General features: G+C 36.5%; 1 protein-coding gene across 1 annotated transcript; it reads right to left on the reverse strand.

Annotated features, from left to right (window-relative positions):
- Positions 1–10,520: 10,520 nt before the first annotated feature.
- On the reverse strand, positions 10,521–12,569 carry LOC145610604 (uncharacterized). Its single transcript, XM_081665914.1, has one exon. The coding sequence runs from the start codon at positions 12,567–12,569 to the stop codon at positions 10,521–10,523; it is 2,049 nt and encodes a 682-aa protein (XP_081522040.1).
- Positions 12,570–16,958: the final 4,389 nt, after the last annotated feature.

Raw genomic sequence — 16,958 nt, forward strand, 5'->3', positions numbered from 1 at the left:
TTCTTCTTTTGTTGAGCCTCAATCTCCTACATCCTTTAAATCTCTTATTGCTACCTTGGAAACTCGAATTAGGCATGTTGAGCTTAGTAATGATCTTGGGCCTAAAATGGTGTCTACTCTTAATTGTTTGAGAAGTCAATTGGAGATGATGAAAAAGAGTGAGGAGCGTTTTGAGGAGGGAAGAAGGAGAAATGAAGAGCTAGAAAGCCAATTGTCATCTTTGATGCCTGTATGTGAAAATAACAAACCCAATGTGTGTGTTGAGGATGATGATGGTGATTTTGAGCAACCAAGAGTGTGTGAGGATACCATTGGTGAGCATATGAGTGATGGTGAAGGAGTTGAGAACGAAGAGAGTGTTGAATTTGAAATTCCCAACCCTCCCACCCTTTGTAATGAATCTCAAGTGTATGAATGTGACTCTTCTATCCATGAGTATTTGGACTCGTTTGAGGTTATGTCAAATGTGTTTATTGAGTGCATAAGGAATAGCCATAGCCTTTTAAGCAAGTTGATTGAGAAAGCTTCATGGGAGAGAGATGATTTTGATGTGAATTTGCCTCCATTCATGCATGGTTTTGAGATTCTAGGCTTTAAGGAAGTTGAGGGAGCTTTTGTTCATGAAGGTAGTGGAGGAGATTATGTGGTTCCTCTTGGGAGTTGGATGTTTGAGGGAGATGGTGATCATGAGTGTTCTTCTTTTGAGGATTCTATGATTGATTTTCATGCCCTCATTGGCGATGTGAGACCTTGTGTTGAGGGAGTCGCGAACCCTTTACTTATTTCTCATACCCCTTTCTCTCAAAAGTTTGACCACATCCCCTATTGCCCTATTTTTCTCCTTTCCTTTGTTGGTAAGCCTATTGGGGACTCCCTTGTCTATGATGATCTTAATGTCCCTCATTCTTCTATTGTTGAGGAAAATGGTGATGTTGCCACCCAAAAATATTTTAGTTAGGAGGATTTGCCTTTTTGTTTTTCTTTCCATTCTTTTATTCCCCCTTTTTCTCCTTTTTCTTATTTTCTTGTTTTTCCTTTTGATCCTTCTTCTTCTTTCTTTTGGCACCTCCCTTCTCACTTGCGTGCAATGATCTTGTTGCACGTTTTTCTTCCGTCATTTGCCTACCTTCTATCATATGAAATGTGTAGTAGTGCATTTGACAAGCTCTTGCGATCGTTGCAATATTATTTTACTAGAGCGGTTAAGCTTGGACCTTAAGCAAGCCTTTCTCGGGAAGTAACCCGTGTTTTAGATTAGATTTTCCTTTTCTTTTTAGAATAGATTTTCTCTCATGGAAAATTTTGTGTGCCTTTTGCTAGGTACATGACTTGATATACTTTGGTGCTTCGATTTGGATCAAGAATCAAGGAAGGTTGACTCCTATCTTTGTGAGCATACGGAGACATGGTTTAATTCTTGAGAAATTAGCTTTGAAAGGTTTCAATTGGGTCATTTGCGGGTATTTACACCCACCTCAAATTCGGTAATATCTTTCCTTGCTCTTTCTCTAGTGGATGATGACTTGTTCGACATATGTTGGTTTGTTGGATTAATCTCCTTGTTTTCCCCTCCCATGGATTTTATGATTTATGTTTGAGTGTATTGTCTCATTCAAGCTTGGGGGAGGGTATTCTATCATGTTTGGTGGAATGATGATTCTTATGTGTTATGAACCTTTGTATATGCTTTTCCATGTTTCTTATATTTCAAAAAACTCCAAAAAGATTTTTGTTTCTATCAAGGCAAATTTGCAATGTGTTTTGTTTTGTTCTTGCTTAGGCCATAATAACATTTGGACTTGTATAATTGAATGCTTTTTTTCCTAAATGGTAATGGTGTGCACGGTTTGAGAGTACGCTTTGTTGATTCTAGGATAAAGCATGCTAAGGTAGTTGGTTAGAACTAGTGCGAAGTTGAAACCGGATTCTACTTGATTGTGGCATGTTTGGTAGTTGCTTCCTATAGTCGATTTGACGCCAATAGTGAGTTTTTGCTACAACCATGTGAGTTCTATGTTTTTCAAGCCTTCTACCTTACTTGTATGAGCGGAATGGATCCTTGACTTCTTGCAAACCTAATCTTGAAACTTGACTCAAAGATCTTGAATCCGAGACCGAACCATTTAGGGAGGACAAAGGCACCTTTTTCGGGGTGGTATTTTTCATTTTTAGGATAGTTTTATTCATTTTTGTTATTTTTGGGTTTACATTTGTCTTCTTGCAACCATTTGATCCACTACCACAATATTGCTAATTGACAACAGTTCAAAATAGCAGTAGATAACGGTCAACAACCGTTGTAGATGAAATCGTTGTTGTAGAGGGTGGTATCATGTAACAACGATTACTCTAACCGTTGTTAAATGTATGGTGCTAACAACATTAGACTACCCATTTAACCGCTGTCAGTATTGATATTCTAACCGTTGTTGATGTGAATAGTTTGTTTGTTGTTAAAGTAAAGATCTTGAATCGTTGCTCTTAATTAACTAAGAACTTAATTATTTGACTATCGATCTATACAAACACAACTAAATTTACACAACGAAATGGATTGTATATATGTATATATAATAAAAACTAATAAGTTTCAAGGTGTCCATTGTAATAGAAAAAAAATACGAAGCATTCATAATATTAACTTTAACAATTTGAGAAACATTAAAATAATAAGAAATCTAAACATAAGGATTTGTCCACCAATTAGTTTTAACTTCCTAAATCAACTAGCAAAGTAGAGAATGTGGCGTGCCAACTCAGTTTTCACTTCATCGATCAATTTGCTCTGTGCTGTAGTTGGGCCATAAACAATCTGAAAAGTACTGCACATATAAAAAAAATTCTAATCAATAATCAAAGCAATAGTTAATTTTTAATACAAACAACACATTACAATAAATTTACCATTTCCGGAATTTGTGGTTGGTTATTGTAGACACCTAAAAATGTCTCCCAAAAACCAAAACCCGATGATAAATAACCTTTCACCGCCACTATTGGTCGGGTTTAGTATTTAATCCCGAGAGTGCTTAAAAAATCGTATTTTATTAAATTCATATTTTTGAAAGGTCTATGGATTAGTCTTGATGTTTGGTAAAAGCATAGTTTTAATTTTAGCCCAAGCTTGTTAATTAATTTTAAGCCCAAACCTTTTTATTTTATTATTTTCTTATTTTAGCCTGAATAATAAAAGTCAGAAAAAAAAGCCCGAAATTATCAATCAACACTTAAAAAGCCGAAATAAATTAGGGTTAAAAAATGAATTTAGACGGAAAATGGACTAGAAGTGACCGTGTCACGGTACAGTCTGACCGTGTCATGGGAACCCTTCCCGTCTGACGGTGGGACTTCCCGTGACACGGGAGGTCTGTCGTGACACGGGATGTTCCGTATCCTTTCCGCGTAAACCCTTAACGCGTTTTTCATTCCGTTTTCAGAAAATTTCCCGCGTCACTCCAAAACTGTACCGCGTCACGGGAAAGTGTACCGTCTGACGGTACAGTCTGACCGTGTCACGGGACACTTTTTTAGGGTTTTTATCATTTTAGGGTTCCGTGTGCCCCCTCAGCACATTTTCCCTATAAATATCCCCTCATTTCTGATGTACGGGGCAACCAGAATTTTATTATTATTATTTTCTCTCTTCTATGCTATTAACCTAAACACTAGCCTACCCTTTTCACTTCAAATTCCTTCTTCAAGCACTCAAAGGAGTCCATATTTTACTCGAGGTTCTGTCCTTAAGCCAAGGCGTGAAAGGTAGAATCGTTTGAGGGTTTGGCCCCAAAATCAACCTTATCGTATTTAATTTAATTTAGTTATTGCTTTATTATTTCCTTGAAGTTACTAACTCGTTTATTATTTTGTAGTTGCAAACAAACAGATTCAAAGTAAGGATCATGCTCTTTTCATTATTATTATTTTTCTAACGATTTTAATGTTGTTGGAATTATGATTAAATTGGTTTTTATATTAATATTGATTCTATTATTTATTTTGATCACCATATTGCATGTTTAAAGGGAATATGTGATTGAAAATCACGCCTAATAAGATAATTTGGACAACCGGCTTAGGATCCTTTTAATCTTATTATAAATTGAAGTGATCACCAAATTTTTAGCATTATGTGTGCATTAATATTAAACCAATTTAGCATAATAATAGTTTGGAGCGAATTGAATTTTGTTTGCATGCCTTTGAGATCGCAGGAATACTTTTCATAATAAGAATTGAGTAGAGGCCAATACGGGCGAATGTGACTCCATGACTCACTTCGTACCATCATCCCCGATCCTCCTTTCGTGGTTCCGAACCATATGGAGTTAGTAATCTCATGGATTATGAATGGGGTGTAACCTTCACGGGTCAATCGTTGTTGCCTTTCGTTGTCCCTTTTTCGTGGTTGCCTTTTATGATCCGTGAACGGTTTACAAGTTCCTTAAAAAACTTCTTGGCGGCTCCCTACTTTCCTTGTCCCTAATCGTGTCCCTAATCGTAATGTCAATTCCCACTTCCTATGAGTGCCAAGCATATTCACACCATGCTTTAACGTAGGCGCACTTCGAGCGATGCCTACAGTTATGAGCAATAATATCTCGCATGAACCTTAGGACATAGTAACCACAATCTACACCATTAGTCCGACGAGGACACTACATAAAAATAAGTAAAATAAATAGAGCGGAAAGACATAACAATGACTCCAACTTACTTATAAAAGACAAGCTATAAGAAATTTGGGTTATATTAATTAGTATCCTACGGAGTAAGGCACTTAGGCACTAATGACTATCTTTTCTAAATAAAATTTAGATTCAACATTTGTTTCCTTTTTTTTTTTTATTAAATTTTTGGATATAGATATCACATAATCTTAAACAAACACAAAAAAAAAAAAAAATGCAATATGAAAGCTAGATATTACAAGTTTATCGACATGAAAGTGATATGCAAATAAGTACCTGAATTTTGGACCAAGTTGTACTTTTCTTCACCTTCTTACTTCCTACAACTTGATTTTGATATATAAGTAATGCCCTATCAAATGGTTAAATATTTTTCAAACTTAAGAAAAGTAAAATATAAAAATTGTCAAATGTATGGATAAAAAAAATCTTAATAGTATTTTATTAATCAAGCTTACGTCTCCACAACGCTACGTAAATCATCTCCAATCGGACAATTTTCCTTTCGTAAGGGGTCCAAATAATAGACAACATCAGCTTCCGGGTCAATCACACATAATATCCAATGACGCATACACATTGAGTTCATGATTGTAAGTCATATATAGTAACCAATATATGCATTAATTTAAAAATGGACATGCAATATATATTAGATTACACTAACCCAACATTGTATGGTGCCAAATAAACTTTTTCTTTCCTTGTATTCCCCTGAAGTGCAGTAACAATATAACGTGCTCGTTCTACACGGTTCTCCTGAATCTTTTTTCTTCATGTCTACTTTGCACCACTAAAGATATTGAGGACGAACATAAAAACCCAAATTTGCTCTTCCCCATTGCTTGACAATTGCGATTCATTAACCTGATACAAAAAAAAAAGGATTTAGTTTAAATACCTAAACACATTATTACACATAATATTATTAATAAATTAAACATATCTAAAGCTTTTTTTTTTTCAATTTTTTTTTTTTAAAAAAAAAAAACAATTTAAGTCCAATGATCATTATCATCTCATATCACCTTATTTTTCCTTCATTTAATGATTTATAAATTACTATTTTGTAACAATCTAACAAAATGAAAAAAGGCAATCTTTTTTAAAAAAATATAACAGTTGGTAGAGGCAATGATATAAAAAATAAATAAAAAAGAAAAGAAAGAAAAGAAAGATCACGGTAATTTACATGATATATGCAGACATGTGGCAAGCACTTATTTCTTCTTGGGCAATTAATTGAAAAATCTCCTCCTTGCCCATAAAAATTTGTTGAGATTGATTCACTATTGCTTCTTCCATAGGAATCATATCTGCTCGTCTTTTTTCATTCTTTTAGCATACATAAATGTCAATCTTAATTCATGAGGTAGGGTATCAACATTAATAACCACTTCCATGTCTACTGTTGACAGCTTAGTTTTTGATGTTGTCTGCTCTTCAGGTTTTTTTGCTTGCCAAGATTGAGAAACTTCTTTTTCTTTGACTTTTGGTGTTATTGGAATCTATATCATTCTCCCCAACAATTAAATATGTTAACAAAAACACTCATCTTAGACAATGTAATGAAAATTGTACATTATCCAAGCTGAAGGCAAATGACTAACCAAAGTATGTGTGTTTATATAGTAATTGAATAACATCAGAGATAACTAACCTTTGCATTGGTTTGCCCAGGGAGTGATCTTGTCTTTAATGCATTTGATGTAGTCTGTAAGAATATATACATACAATTTCAGTAATAGGTTAATAGTTTAACCAATCCTATGCTCATTTGATAGTATATTTTTATAAAATTAAGAATGTGTAAAATAATATAATGTGAATCAGTGTACATCGTTTTTTGAACCCTTGGTGCAACTAGTTTGTTTCGCTTTTGATGTAGGCTGTGTTGGGATCTGCATTTTACAAGTTTGTATCAAAATAAATTAGATAGTTTTTATAGTTTATATTCTGCAAAGTTGGTACATAGATGGGTTGCATGATTGACAAACCTTTCCGGCAATAATTACTAAATGGCAAGGCCAAGAAACATGTGTGCCTAGAGCTTCACTTAGAGTATAAGCTTCATCTTTAAGAGGTACGGGCAGCAGAGCTTGTTTCTCATTAATGTACTCAATCGACACTCTAATTTGTTTGGACAATAATGGTACACCATGTACAACACGTGCAACATTTGGGATGTTATGCACCTTACCTGTAGCTACAACGCGATAACTTGGCTTTGAGTGTGCTAGTTCACACGCAGTCAAGCCCTATATCATCAGAGATTTCAGTTTCAATTTAATCAGACACATGACAAATAATCTTTATAATCTGTTAAAGGAAAAGGGGGATTCAGTGTACAAATTTCAGCATACTATATTATCCTGTATGTTTATCAGTATATAGATGAGTTCACAATATACCTCTGAAAATTCGATAGGACTATTGCAACTTGGAGTGAGCTCCTCCTCATTCTCTCCGGCAATGATAGTATCACAAATAGCTGTCTTCTTGGACTAACGATCTCAACTCCCTTAACTCGTTTGACATAGCCATCACCATTGATTTTAAATCCTTTACCTCATGTTGTGACTCTTTAGGATTTTTTAAGCTTCCAAAATAATCTGTGATATTGACACCAGAACCAACACCCCTTACACGACCTCCATGCTCTGCCTTATTTCCTAAAGCCTTGAAGTGCACATCCTCGCGCTCGGAATCTGGAAACTCGCCATTAGCAGCAAGGTTTTCTAGTATATCCTACATGACAATCGATTAAAAACAACATAAATAGAAAAATAAAAACATGTCAAATTTCTTGAGTATATAAGACATTCCTGTATTTCAAGAGTTTAGCATAGTTGCTTAGGCTAGTTGTAGGAGGAACAAAATTTGGGTTTTAATAGTAAATAATTAAAAGAGGCGTGAAAACACTCACAATTTTCTCCGCAAATTCTTGAGCTTTCTCAGAAACTATCCCAGTTTTTTTATCACTTCGTATAGCCTTCCACATAGATGCTCGTGTTATTGAAGTCATTGGATTATCAGTAGAAGCCAACTCTGCTAACTGCATGAAAAAAGTAATGATCTCCATTTCACGGTATTACATTTAAGCAAAACTAGAGTGCATGAAATGTATTATACAATATAGCTTGAAAATCTCCATGACTAACCATCCTACACTAAATTACTCACTCTAGAATAGGCAAAAAAGCTAGGTATAAAGAGAAGGCATGATTTATAGCTAAAATCTCAACACTGAAAAGACAAAGGTGAAACTAATGCAAAGGAAATGAATGATCTTCTGGTGAAAATAGAGATTTATAAAACACTTTGGGTTTACAACTTACCATATCTTGCTCTAAGCGAGCACATCCTCTACGGGAACGCTTTTGAGGATATTTGTTTTTCTTTGCTCTGTGTCGATTATCCTCGCTAGCTTTCTGTCCAATATGATTCTGATAAGTAAGTGCAGTCTATAGGATTTAATTGCTATAAATAATAATTATAATCTAGGTTGAGCAATTTACCTTAAATTCATCATACAATCGACTACTTACAAAGGACTCCCAATCAGATTTCTCAATAAATGGATATAACTTAGGTGGCTCATCACGTACATTCCCATGGTTATCGTAGAGCCAATTTCTTGTTAAAAAGCACCTAAAATACCTCATCTTGTCTGCTGCTTTAGAAATGATCCATTTTTTCTTTTGTTCTGGAAAGTTAAATGTTTTCTATCATAAAAAAAAAACAAAAATCACTAAATCAAACTAAATTAAATAAAAAGTAAATTACTGATTAATGCTGCAAAATCATAATATAACAGAACATTATTACTGAGACATCTTCCCAAATTGCATTTTTCAAAGCATAAGGAACTCGATCCCAATCTTCATAATTGATAGGAATTGTGCTTCGTGTTGTGGCTCCCAAATAACTTGACATGATCACACTATTATTTCCAATAGGTTAGCCTTTTGAGTTCCACTGTACTGGAAAAACCATTTTTCTATTCCTGGCTCGAACAACCTTCTTCATGCGTGTTGCACCTCGCTTAGTTGTTGTTGGTCTATTTCTTTTAAAAGAAGCATTTGTACCATCAGCATCCTGCTGACTGGATCCCATTACCTATAAAATTTAAGTGGAAAAATAGCAGTGAGTGGAGACTACGAATAATGCAACATAATAATGTAACATTTAGTAGTAGCTACTAATAGGTGGATACATACAATCAATAATACATTGCTGAGAAAATTAAAGATCATAAACATACACTTGCCAAAGCTGTATAATTCATCAGTTGTAACAAAAACTAAATATACTTGAACTAAAAGACCATAAAGGCATTACAGATTAGAACACACACAGATTAAAACACACACACACTAGTAAATTCAGAAAGGAGAAACCTGATGATAATAGGTAATAAAAAAATACAGAATAGGTTACTGGTGTCCATAAAGGAAGCAAATATATGGAAATAAAGAACATAGTATCACACTAAATTTTAAATCCATAACATTAGTTAATTCATCAGTTTCATAAATGTGCAAATGTAACTAAAACTCTAATGTATCATTGTACTATTGAAAAAATCTAGCAAAAAATTAATGTTTCCAACTACTCGTTGTCTCTTCCATCATTTTAGATCTTGCGCTTCTTTCGAATGGGTTGCATCCAATTCTTCTTTAATGGCCCACCTCGACGTCTCTTACTAGGTCTAATCCATATCCCTTCAGAATGATCAGCTCGCTTATACAAATCATCTTCGTTAGTATCATCATCAAAGGATTGTAATGATTTTGGGAATGGGTGCTCTTCAAATTCATTTCCCATATCATCTTCAACTTGGTCAGTACTAGCATTTTTTCTATTTGTCGATAAGACAATGCTCCAATTCTTATCCTTTGGGTCAGTAACAAAGAAGATTTGTCTTGCTTGAGATGCTAATATAAATGGCTCCTTAGTATAGCTAGGCCTTCGGAAATCAACTCGGGTGAACTTCATATTATCAATTTGGATGCCTTTATTCTCAACCCACATACATTTGAAGACGGGTAACCTAAACATATTGTAATCTAACTCCGACATGCTCACAATAAACCCATAATATGACGTGCTAAGCAAAAATAGGATTTTTGTCTTTCGCACTAGAAATATGCATAGCCTCAGCCTCAAAAGCCACACCACTGTTTTGCATAGTACTTTGAATATCTCGTTCCTTTGTATAGAAAGTAAATCCATTTATCTGATATTCAGAATAAGATATGACTTCCATATATACGGGGACCTCGAAACAAAGCTTTCAGTCTTTCAGAAACAGAATCTGGTCTCCTGTTCAAATCTTCAGCAACCTTTGTTTGTAGCCAATTAACAAAAGTTTGATTGTATTCAGAAGCTAACCATGCTTGGTTTCTAGTAGGATTCAAGTCCCTTAAGAAAGCCATGTGTTCATCAACATAAGGATCAACTTCCGAGCTGTTGTGAAGAACATAAAGGTGTGCTTGACGCCATTCATCACGAGATATGGATATCACTACATTTCCCACAAATCCCTTACCCGTTGATGTGATGCTTCGCGACTTTGGTAGACCAATAGGGTCAACATTAAAGAGATATTCACTACAAAAATCAATAGCTTCTTCAGCTAGGGATCGTTGAACCACGCAACCTTCTGGACGACTTCGATTCATCACATACCCTTTTAAGATCTTCTTAAAGCGCTCAATTGGGTACATCCATCTCAAATATGCCGGCCCACACAATTGTGTTTCTCTAACTAAATGAATAGTTAGATGAACCATAAAGTAAAAAAAAGATGGTGGAAAAAATATCTCAAGCTCACACAAAGTGAAAAACAAGTTCTTTTTGCAAATTGGTTAGTTTTTGAGGGTCGATAACTTTGCGACATATTTCAGCAAAAAAAAAGCAAAGTCTTGTGATGGCTCGTCGAACACGTTCTGGTAAAATAGACCTCAAAGCAACTGGCAAGATATGCTCTAGTAGAATATGACAATCATGAGACTTTGAACCTATTAATTTTAAGTCTTTCATAGACACAAGACTACTAATATTTGAAGAATAACCCTCTGGAACTTTAACTCCCCTTAAGAATTCACAAAAAGCAACCTTCTCTTTCTTTGATAACGTATGACAGGCTAGAGGTAAATATGTACGCCTATTCCTAGTCTGAGGTTTTAGTTCTTCTCTAATGCCTAAGTCAACGAGATCCAATCTTGACTTTTTACCATCTTTGGTCTTTCCACGAACATTAAGCAAAGTTCCAATAAGACTATCACACACATTTTTTTCAATGTGCATGACATCAAGAAAATGTCGCACATACAAAGAGCTCCAATATGGAAGGTTAAAAAATATTGACTTCTTCTTATAACTAGTGCTGGGAAGAAGATCTGCATTTTGTTTTCCAAATTTGACTTCCAACCCTTTTACCTTTTTAAAAACTTGATTACCAGTTAGTGGCTTAGGTGCTTTACCCTCTTCTGTCTTACCATTAAAAGCTTTTTTTAGTCTACGATAGTGATGGTCTGATGGCAGAAATTGACGATAACCAGGATAAATAACTTTGTTACTGTGATTTAAATACATGTCACACATACCATCATCACATATAGGACATGCCTTATATCCATTGTTACTATATCCAGAGAGATTTCCATACGCAGGGAAATCATTTATTGTCCCAAAAAGCATACCCCTTAAATTAAAATTCTCGTTATGAGATGCATCAAACACTTCAACACCTGTGTCCCACAACATCTTCAAGTCTTCAATAAGGGGCGCAAGATAAACATCTATGTCATTCCCGGGTTGTTTTGGCCCTGAGATTAACATAGATAGCATCATATATTTTCTTTTCATGCACAACTCTGGAGATAAGTTATATATAACCAGAATAACAGGCCATACACTATATGAGCTACTTTGACTGCCAAATGGGTTCATGCCATCGGTAGCGAGTGTAAGACGAAGATTTCTATCTTCACCAGCAAATTCAGGAAATTCTTTATCAATTTTGATCCATTGCGGAGAATCGGCAGGGTGTCTAAGCAAACCATCATCCTTAATCCTCCCATTTGCATGCCAAGTCAAGTTCTTTGCATCTTCTGGACTACTAAACAAACGTCGAAATCTTGGTACAATGGGAAAGTACCATAACACTTTGGCAGGAACCTTATCTTTCTTCTTGTATCGAGACACGTTGCACTCAGGACACTTTGTTATAGATGCATACTCCTTTCGATATAAAATGCAATCATTAGGACATGCCTGTATCCTCTCATAGCTCATGCCCATTGAACGCAACATCTTTTGGGCCTCATATGAACTACTCGGAATTGTATTGTCCTCAGGCAACACATCTTTTAAAAAATTAAGTAACGTTGTGAAGCTTTTATCACTCCACCCGTTGCCAGCTTTCATGTTGTACAATTTTAAGATAGTTGACAATCTTGTGTGTTTTGTACAACCGGGATATAAGGGTGTTTTTGCATCATTAGTTATGTAATCAAGCATTTCTGGGCAATCTTGTAATTCTTCCTCAATCACACGCGTCAACTCCTCTAAGTGATCTTCTCCTTCCCAGGTGTTGTCTTCATTTGGCTCATCGTGAGCACCACCCCAATCAAGAGAAACATCTCCAACCTCCACATGTCGAACCCAATTCGTGTAGTTTTCATCTATTCCATAAATGGTCAAATGATCTCTTAGTTCTTCAGCACTAAGTCGGGTTTGAAAGCAACATTCAACACATGGACATATTATTCTATTTGGATGTTTAGAATGTTTAATCGCAAAAGCAATGAACTCCTCCATTCCTTTCTCATATTCTCCCCCGGTACGATCTTTTGACATCCATTTTCGATCCATTATGACTAATTGACAGGCTAAAGTTGTATCACCTAATCAAAAATAATTACCTAAGTCCACTAGCTTATGTAGATAGGGAAGTAGGGTCGAATCCACAGGGAAACAAGTCTTTCTACTCCTAATTAATTAATATAGTCTAATTTATTAGAGTAACCAATATTTGTTGTGATTATAAACTATACTACGAAGATTATGAGTAAGGAGAATAATTAAGAAAGAAATCAAATATAAAAAGGCCTAGGGCATAGGTTCACTAATAAACAATATTCCAGGGCAAACACAATAATCAATCATCAATGCATTAATTAATCAGATCATAAAGGGCTTTCGCTACGTATTACAATCACAGAATTAATTTACCGGTATTAAATCTCATCTCTCGAATCTCGACCTAACCATTTATAAATTAATCTGCCTATTGAAACTAAGCCTAAACATCGATTCTCATCTCTCGAATCTCGAATCAATATTACTAAACTCATACAATTAAACCTGGCCAAATCTAACTGCATAGCATTTAAACAATCAATAGGAAATCAATTAAGCATTAACGATCAACAATCATAAAATTACCCCTTCATATTATTTATTAGATCCCCATAAACCCTAGAAGGAAAACTACTCAGACATAATTAAAACTAAGCAAAACACAATAATTAAACAAGACATGAAGAAATTGAATGAATAAAATACTGAGATTAATTAAGAGAGAAATCGTACCAAGACGGCGGAATTACAATTAAGTTAAGGAACAAGAGAGAATAAAAGTCTAGAGAGAGAAAGTTTAAGTAGAGAGAAGGAGAATAAAAACTAGAATAAGAGAGTAATGAAGAAGTGCCTAATCTTGCCTAATAAAATTACATTAATACTAAGCAAGCCTTCCTCGCTAAACAAAACTGATCGGAAATAAACATATCCTAAGAACTGATCGCGCCCGGTCGGGCAGTGGCACGCCCGACCAGGCCCGCCTTTTTTTTCTCCTCAAGTGCCTTCTCGCGCCCGGCCGGGCGCGTGCTCCGGGCGCGGGCCTCCTCGTGCAGTGCTTCGCCTCGCCCGGCCGGGCGCGCCTTCGGGCGACCCTTTAGTGGTCTGGGCGAGGCTTTTTAGCCTCGGGCTTCTACCTTTGGGCCTCCGAACTTGGCCCAAATGCTATCGAACTGAGCCCTTAGTCACCGATTTGATACCTCCAATCGGTCTTGGGCTATTGAACTGGGTCACGGTCTTCCAACACTTGTAGATGCTCCTCAAAAACCCGGGAAAATGCTCCAAGTACGCAAATTCCTACAAAACTCAAGCAAAACTACCAAAGCACTGGAAAACACAAATTAGTAATAAAAGTGGCTCGTAGGAGCCAAAAATACTAGTAATTACGACCAAAGGATGGGGATAAATATATGTATAAAATGAACACATCAAACTCCCCCAAGCCAAACCTTTGCTTGTCCCTAAGCAAAGAGCTCCTCAATGAACAATAAAACATGCCTCACCCCAATATAAAAATCAAGCACAAACGATTCAAGACAATTCAAGTGAACATGCTTCAAAATCAACCAATCCTATCCATCTAATCACCCTTCCTCCCCAACAATTGTCAAGTAGAGCAAACCACAAGAGCATATAGAATTCAAGACTAGTGCTCACACACTCAACTCTCATTTATGTGGCGAGTAAAAGAAGCACTCGATCGCTCTCCATCCCAACCCCTTTAATGTGAACAATGCCCTCCCAAACTCACAACACTCGTGTACTTAAAAAGACATACACTCAACCTAATAGTCGACTCGGAATATGTCAAGTCATAACTTGCATTAATAAACAACACTTTCACATTTACACAACTCTATGCACAAGGTCAAAAGGTCTTTTAAAGCTTGTAATGTAAGGCTAGGGTGAAAGGGTAGGATAAATTTGGGAATATGTGAGAGAAAAGCCGTGCTAAAAGGGAGCCATATCCTAATAAACCCATGACCAAAGATAATGATCATAAGCATCTCCAACAAAACTAACTCCAACACAAATCCACCAAATAAAACTCCAATCATAAAAATCAATCCCAATACTTACAAAATTCACTCATAAAAATATAATAATAATGAACTAGAGTGAATAACAAACTTTGAACTCATGACTTGAAATTTCTCATTGAAACTCAACTTTTTTTTTCTCTTCTTTTGATAAACCTTCACTTAGATAATTTGAACATGAAACACTTTTTTTCTTTTTGCTCTTTTTTTTCATTTTTTTTCTTTTCTAGAAGTTCACTTTCTTTTTTTTTCACTTTTTTTTTCTTGAACTTCTCTTTTTTTTCATCACACTTTTATTTTTCAAATATATACACAATAAAACTCATCAAAACAAAAATATGATCAAGAACAAATAACTTCTCAAACCCACCCAAATTGTGCAAATAATGTGCACACCACAAACTCCCTCACCTCACTCACTAATAGCTCCCCCAAGCCAAGCTTGGGACTAGTAACCAATGGGGCAAATAAGGCTTGTAATGTGGCTAAGAACAATAAAAGGGCACAAGCAACAACATGGGTAGCAAGAAGGGAACAAATGTATCTAAAATCATCTGAAGGCTACCTAAAGAACAAATGCCTTCGTCCTCCACATGTGCATAATAGTGAGTTATGAAACACTACTCATAGTTGCAAACCAATACTCAAATTCATTGACATACCAGGAACTAAACACACATTCCTAACCAAATCATCTAGTCAAGCACTATATTCACATGTAGTTGGGCAAAATTGACGCATGTTTAGGAATCCAAGTAATTAAACTTCAAATCATGATCAACAAATCCACAACGCTCAAAATCAAATACCAAGAATCAAAACAATTTTTCTCAAGTATGGGGCACAGGGAAGCATGATTTACAGTTCATTGGTTCGTATCTTTTTATTTTTTTTATTTTTCAATTTTTTTGTATTTTTCAAATAGGGAAAGCAATAAACTAATCTAAAAAGAAATAAATCTAAACTAACAAAACACACCAAAAAGAAACAAAAATAAAGAAAAAGGAAAAAGAAAAATATACCAAATCCAAGAATCTCCCCCAAGCCAAAATTAGACAATGTCCTCATTGGCTCAAAGCTAGCCCAGCTGGCTACTCATCCTCCTCCTCATCCTGGTCCATCCGTGAGGACCCACCTGCTCCACCACTGGAACCTACACCATCTGCACCAAAGGAGCTACCACCAAAACAGTTAGCATGAAAAGTCCCCCCCGGCGGTCCCCCAAAAGGAATGTCCTGGTCTTACCCATGGAACGAAGAATAGTCTGTGTAGATACCATGGGCAGGGGGATCCCTATCGTATCCCTGAGGTGGGGGCTGGAACCAGTCTGGGTAAACAGGATCGTCGGGAATGTTGCCCCGACGAGCATAATCATCATAAATGGGGTAGAGTCCCCTACCCTGGTTCCTCTTTTGGTAGCCTAGCCGATGGTCGACAGAACCAATCATCTGTCTAAACTCAGTCTGGGTTTGCTCTATACGACCTATGGCCTGGCCAATACTCCGTAAGTCCCAAACTGGGTCAGAGTCACCGTGAGGGACGGAATAGGACTGCCGGGGTGGTGATGGTGGCTGCGGAATAGGCTCAACTACAGGCTGTGGCTGGGCCTGGGCCTGCTGTGGATCCTGGCCCCTAGCATGGGCAACTAACAGGGCATAAGTGTAGGATTCTTGCCCTAGGGGAAAGGCGGTCAGGTCAGGGTTGGGCAAAGGAAAGATGAGTAGGGGTTGTTCAGTCCTTGTCCTAATGCACCAATAGGTGACCTGGCTCTCGTCTACCCTCAACCACCCCAGCTCCTCAAGGTAACTAGAGGTAATGTAGGTGTCGGGTCCCATGTTAGTCATGCGGTGGGCCCCACTCTTTACAAAGTCGGCCTTCTTGATGGCTATCCTAGTGATAATGCCACCAAGACGGATGGGGGTGGTGGCCTGGTTGCTGGCCGTAGCGTGTCTACCTAGGTGATGGATAATATACCTAGCTATGTTTAATTTCCCGAACCCAAACATATAATGGCCAATTACAGCTAATTCATTGGTCTGACAGTTATGGGGTTCGTTCCTACCTAGGAAACAGACACCGGCAAATCTTTGCCACATTTTGGGGACGGGGTGGTGGATGGGCCTAGCACTAGCATGTTGTGTAGATACATGGGGAATACCGGTCAAAGCAAAATAAACATCATCCATTTTAAACTCAGCATTCCATTGCCTATCCAAATCAGGTTCCAGTTCAAAAAATTTACAGAATTCCACAAAAGAAAGAGTGATATTTCTATTATTAAGCCTAAAAATTAATTTTGGACCACTTTTATGATTTTGAATAACAAGAGAAGACAAGAATTCACGCTTATTTATGATTTCGTGCT

Source organism: Chenopodium album, chromosome 24, assembly GCF_948465745.1.
Source record: "Chenopodium album chromosome 24, dcCheAlbu1.1, whole genome shotgun sequence".
NCBI classification, from domain to species: domain Eukaryota; kingdom Viridiplantae; phylum Streptophyta; class Magnoliopsida; order Caryophyllales; family Amaranthaceae; genus Chenopodium; species Chenopodium album.